This window comes from Athene noctua, chromosome 5 (assembly GCF_965140245.1).
Source record: "Athene noctua chromosome 5, bAthNoc1.hap1.1, whole genome shotgun sequence".
NCBI classification, from domain to species: Eukaryota; Metazoa; Chordata; class Aves; order Strigiformes; family Strigidae; genus Athene; species Athene noctua.
Window position 1 is genome coordinate 62,681,442 of NC_134041.1, and position 6,079 is coordinate 62,687,520.

Genomic DNA, 6,079 nt, shown 5'->3' on the forward strand with positions numbered 1-6,079 from the left:
AGTTCAACTCTTGTTAGATTGAATCTGTAACAGCATCAGAGAACAGGACTCTTCTGAAGCACAGCCTTACTTGCAGGCCAAAAAGAAGTGAACTCAGTTATTCACAGACATGATTTTTTCACCTCTAGTCATACCCTGCTGTGAAAATCAGAGTGTAGATTGACCTCTTGGGCTGTTTGCTGTCAGTCGACCTCGTGGCCCAGCCTCTCAGCAGCTGGGGAGCTCTGTGGCCCCGCTGAAGGCGGCTGTACCCCCTGCGCCAGGCTCGCAGAGAGCTCCCACGCGTCACTCAGAGCCTCGGCTTCGGTGCAACCCCATCAAACCTGGGATCCAGACCCCACCTCGCATCACCCACTAGCTGTGTTACTTTCCAATTCAGGTAGTTGATGAAAGTAACCTCATCTAGGGAGAGTAGCAATGGGAAGAATCTCTTGGATACTCTTTTGTACCAGCAACAGCGTGGCCAGCAGGGACAGGGAAGGGATCTGAGCCCTGGGCTCGGCACTGGTGAGGCCGCCCCTCGATTCCTGGGTTCAGTTTTGGGCCCCTCACCCCAAAAAGGCCATTGAATGACTTGAGCGTGGCCAGAGAAGGGCAACGGAGCTGGGGCAGGGTCTGGAGCACAGGTCTGCTGGGGAGCGGCTGGGGGAACTGGGGGGGTTCAGTCTGGAGAAGAGGAGGCTGAGGGGAGACCTCCTGGCCCTCTGCAACTCCCTGCCAGGAGGGGGCAGAGAGGGGGGATGAGTCTCTGGAGCCAAGGAGCCAGCGCCAGGCCCCGAGGGAATGGCCTCAAGCTGCCCAGGGCAGGGTCAGGCTGGCTCTGAGGAAGGATTTCTGTGCAGAAGGGGCTGTTGGGCGTTGGAATGGGCTGCCCAGGGCAGGGGGGAGTCCCCGGGATCCCTGGAGGGGTTGAAGAGTCGGGCTGAGCCAGCGCTGAGGGATCTGGGGGAGTTGGGAACGGTCAGAGGAAGGGTCATGGTTGGGCTGGAGGAGCTGCAAGGGCTTTTCCAACCTTGATGATTCTGTGATTCTGTGAAGTGTTGGGAGCACAAAACTGAAAGGCCGCAAACCCCACACTTGCTGAGCACCTGGTGCCCAGGGCTGACCCAGTCTGGTGGTTTGTGTTGCCATGGCACTGAGGAGGAATGTGAAGTGAAGTAGAAGGGTGCAGTCCCATTCTTCTGCTCCTCACAAGAAAAGTTTTGCACAACTGCTTGGAAGTTATACCAAGAAATGTGTTGTGCTACAACTCAAGGAACAGAGGCTTGACCACAGGCCCACCCACACCCACGTACACACTTGGCACAACAGTGAGTAAATGCTACCCCAAGCTCGTACCTAACTGAGAGGGACTAGAATTCTATACCAAATCACAAGGCCAGATCAACGGGTTCATTCTCCTCACCCCTCCCCAGAAGGGAAGCCTTCTGGTAAGATTTGTGACCTCAGCTACACCGGGTGACGACCCAGGAAATTAAGCTTACGATTGCAATCGGTTTTGCTTTCTGTTTTGAGAGTTATGCAGCCATTCTGCAGCACGGGGCACTTATCACTGGCAATCTCAGAGAATCTGTAGATGTTGCATAAGAATAAATCATATTACTCATGAATCTGACTGCTGCTTTTGAATGTGACCAGACCATGAACTGTTCTGGTGTCACACCTAGTCACAGCAATAATTGCCCTACTTATTAAGAGATAAGTCCAGCCACCCCCTGGCCCCTCCTCTAATCTTTGAGGACCGGCTAGAAAGTGAGGTTTTACCAAATTTACTCATTATCTTAAATGCAGCAGAAGCTCTGTAGATAATGTAGCCGAGTCTAAAAGAAAGAAGCCATCTCTGTTTCAGAAAATCCGGTCTATCAGGAAATACATTATACAATTTAACAGCATCTTAACGTTTGCTGGTCATTACAGCTTGACATTTTTACTTCAAACTGATTCCACTACAGAAGCAACAGAAAACTTTCATCATTCTAAATGGGACAATTAGAAAATAGTAACGGTTGCAAAGATACGTAGTTTGGCAAAATGGCAACTAGTCAAGGAAGCTGCTCTGCAGAAAAAAAAACCTCACTGGCAAGAACAAAGCTGTGGCTACTGACCAATGTGTACATGGGGGGGTAAATCACACACTGACCATGTCCCTGTGCAAACTGCGGGAATACAAATTGGCAAAAAGAGTGAATAAATTATGGAATCGCCTCAGCAAGAAAGTATTTCTAATCCCCTAGATGACCTTTCACCAAGGAGCTGGACAAAAAAAACCCCAAATATATTGCAGGCAAATACCAGCAGTGGTAAGAAGTGTCTTTCTTCCAAAGTGTGATCTTAATTCCTCAGAATCTGAAAGTTATTATTAAATATTCTTATCATTTAGACCTTATTAACAAGCCTAACGTTACATTAATAGACTTGAAAATAAATCAGGGTTAGCACAGTTAGGAATATCTTGATTGTACGATCACGACAAAAACCACCGCTGGGCACACCCGGGATGGCTCAGCCGCCTGGCGCTTCTGGGTTCACTGACATGTATTCCTGAACTAATTACCACGCCAAAATCGAGTAAAACCGGCAATTCCAAGCTGCCGGCGCCGAGGGGATGAGGCCCGCGCGCCCCGCCCGCCAGGGGGCCTCCCGCGACGGCAGCCTCGCGCATGCGCAGAGCAGCGGGCTGGCCACCGCCCCGGCGGCCAACCGGGCTTCTGGCGGCGCTGGCGGCGGCGGAGCAGGCGATGGGCGCGGGGCGCGCCCGGGTGGGGCTGTGCGTGCTGTGCGGGCTGCCGGCGGCCGGCAAGTCCAGCCTGGGCCGCGCTCTGCGCCTCCGCCTGCCGCGGCGGCCGGGCTGGGCCTGCGCGCTCCTCTGCTACGACGAGCTCATCCCGGAAGAGGCCTTCCTGCCGCGCGAGGCGGGGGCGGAGCCGACGGGGCCGCCCCCATTGGTCAGTGCCGCTTTTACCCGCCCCGCTGCGCGCTCTCTGCTCTCATTGGCCAGACGAGACGCGTCGCTCCGCGGCGTCACCGCCCGGTGCCGGTGCCGGTGCCGGTGCCGGTGCCGGTGCCTGGGGAGGGCGGCGGGGGGGGGAGCAGGGGCAGCGCGGGCCTTCACCGCCTCTGCGGCTTTCCCTCCGCAGCTGCCCCCCTGGAAGCGGAGCCGGCGAGAGGTGCTGCAGGGCCTGGAGCGGCTCCTGCGGGCGCTGCTCAGCGGGGGGCCGCTGCCGGCCCCCCCCGCCGCCGCCGCCGTCTCCCCGCAGGTCTGGGGGCGCCTCCTGGCCTGCTGCCGGCGGCAGGGGCTGCTGGCCGCGGCGGAGAGTCACGCCGGAGGTGGCCGGGACCGGACACAAGCAGCCGCGACTGGGCCGCTCTACCTGATCTTGGATGACAATTTTTATTACCAGAGCATGAGATACGAGGTGTACCAGCTGGCTCGCAAATGTAATTCCTCTTTGTTCCTACGCTTAAGAACGTTTTCCCCCTTGTAGGAAATCCAGTGCGCTTCAGCTGCCTTTCTTTAAGTGCACTTGTGGAATATTTACTATTCTTAATTGCTAGATGCCTGCACTATACTAAGCATCAATTTTATTACTCTATTATTAGAAATTACTAGGTCACTTAAAGCCTTTCTTAGGATGTTGATCTCAGAAATTACTACCTGAGCAGCCCTGAAGGTGAAATAGTTTGCATACTTGTATTCTTTTCAGGGTCAGAACTAGCATAGAAGTTCCTCATTCACTTAAAGCCTTTCTTGTGCACGTTGCGCTCAGAAATTTTTATTTGAACAGTTTAAAGGTAAAATGGTCTCTTTATGTTATTTCAGATTCCTTGAGTTTCTGCCAGCTATTTTTAGACAGTCCAGTTGAATGCTGCTTGCAGAGAAATCGTCTGAGAAGTCATCCGTTACCTGACCAGACGATATATTTAATGGCAAGAAAAATAGAAATGCCAGATCTCAAGAAAAATGCATGGGAACAGAACAGCCTCATTCTGAAAAGTTTTGATTGCACTTTGGAGGATGAGTATGCTACTGGGACGATGCTGGGGTTTTCACTAAGTACTGTTTTCATGAATGGGGTGTAGAAGCTTTTTGCTGTATCTAAACTATGTAAAACTATTCTGTAGGGTAATTTTTGGAAGCCGGTCAGTTACACACCATATATGCCAGTTGTTGGGAACACGCGGCCACCATTCTTTGCAGAGTTAACCTCAAAACTAACTGTATTTCTAAAGTATTTTGGAGTAATTTACATAAATTGTTAATACATTAAGAGTGTAAATAATTTGCTGTGGTTTTAGTTGTAATTGTTTTTCATCTAACTTGCCATACAAAGATTATTTAATTGCCCCAAATTTAACTGAAAACTTGCTTTTTTTTTCCTTGTATGTAGTGTCATTACAAAAAGAAAGAAAAATCTTCGGTGAAGCTGTTTGATTAATGTGGGTTTTGCTTGTTTTCTTAGTGAGCAGATAATTAGTTTGCTGGCCACTGCTTTGGAAAATCCGGTGAAGCAAATGGAGGAGAACACTGAGCAAAAGGTAGTAGCGCTTGTCTGTGCAGTCAGGGCTCTGTCAGACGATGGTGAAGGAGTGAGTGGTTCCAGCGTTGCATTCAGAACACAGTGATGACAGAAACTGAGAAACAGCTACTGCATTTCTTGATTACAAAAGCCTACACAAAAGAGTCAGTCCTATTTGAAGTGGGTACTTTTGTCATCTTAGTAAGTTAAACCACTGAAATAAATTTAAGTCATATGTCCTAGAGCAGTAAAAAGATTTTGGAGCTTGGAGCCTTTCCATCACACTGAGGAAAATAGTTCTCACTTCTGACTGCAGCTCTGTCTCTGGCAGTCACCTGCCTCTGACTTCAGAGGAGCAGGTGTGCACTGCACCATCACTGACTTGCTGCTAACAGGTTCCTTGTTTTCAAAGAGCGCTTCAGAAGTTGACAGTCTAAATCAAATTTAATGCCTCTGCATGTATTCTTCCCTTCTGTTGGTCACCCTGGCTAGGAAGCAGATCGGGCAATCTGTGCGGCTAGTGCTGTCCATCAGGCCGACCAGGCCTGCAGACGCATCGTCTCACAGACAATGAAGGATGCAAAAGGTACGCGTAGCACATTCTGCCCCGAGACTAAACCTGTGAAACTCCCCTGGCGTAAATTGTTAAAGAATCCCCACCCTGCGGGTGGGACTGAGGCAATTGCCTTCAGAAGTTTGGTCATAGTTGTAGAATGTGACTCAAAGTGTGTAAATTTTGTCTTTTAAGCTTGAAGTTAAAAAGTTTGGCTTTAATCTTCTTTTAGATAAAAATATACTTCCGAGTGAGATGAAGAGCCTGGCGGCAGAACTCAACAAACTCAAAATAGAATTTTTGGAAGACTTGCGGCAAGGAAGGAATTTGAAAAGCCCCATTTGCCTACAAAATCAATATTCTGACCCTGCTACAAGTGTCATTTCTTCATTCCAGCATGAGGCAACAAATGTAGTTAATAAATACATCTTAAAATGATGAGAGTGTGTTGGTGTTTTTTAGGAGGCCGGAGTGTTTAAAATTTAGTACTTTTTCAGTACTAAATTTCAGTACAGTTGAAGATGTTTGCGATCTCCAGGTTCCTGCTCTGGAGGCTTGTGCCTTCTCAAACTCCTCTCCCCATATTATGGAAGAGAAATACCACCTCACATCCTCTGTTTGACTTTGAAGATCAAGCCAATAACAAACCATCAGATTTTATTTAAATTTCACAGAATCATAATAAAAGTTAGCCTGGGAGGAACACTTAAGTCATCTATCCTGTTTCCTGCTTACAGGGGGACTAACTTCAGGCTGGATCAGCTTTTTCAGAGCCGCCTCTGGCTGTGGTTTTGGAGATCACCCTGTGGGTGGTGACCTGCTCTGCTCTGGCAAACGGGCAGCAAGCACAGAGAGCACATGCCTGGGAAGGTACAAAACCAAGAAGCGAGATGGTTCTCGCTTGTTTCCGTGACAGAAACTGCAAAGCACCTGAAGCTGGAGGGTTGCGTGCACGTACACACACAGGGAGAATTAACTCTGGTGTCCAGAGGAACTTGGTGCTGCCTTC

General features: G+C 49.6%; 1 protein-coding gene across 1 annotated transcript; it reads left to right on the top strand.

Moving 5' to 3' along the window:
• The first annotated feature begins 2,627 nt into the window (after positions 1-2,627).
• Positions 2,628-5,508, top strand: PSTK (phosphoseryl-tRNA kinase). Its single transcript, XM_074908481.1, has 6 exons — positions 2,628-2,945; positions 3,138-3,438; positions 3,821-4,019; positions 4,461-4,536; positions 5,010-5,103; positions 5,303-5,508. The coding sequence occupies exons 1-6, from the start codon at positions 2,661-2,663 to the stop codon at positions 5,506-5,508; spliced, it is 1,161 nt and encodes a 386-aa protein (XP_074764582.1). The 5' UTR covers positions 2,628-2,660.
• Positions 5,509-6,079: the final 571 nt, after the last annotated feature.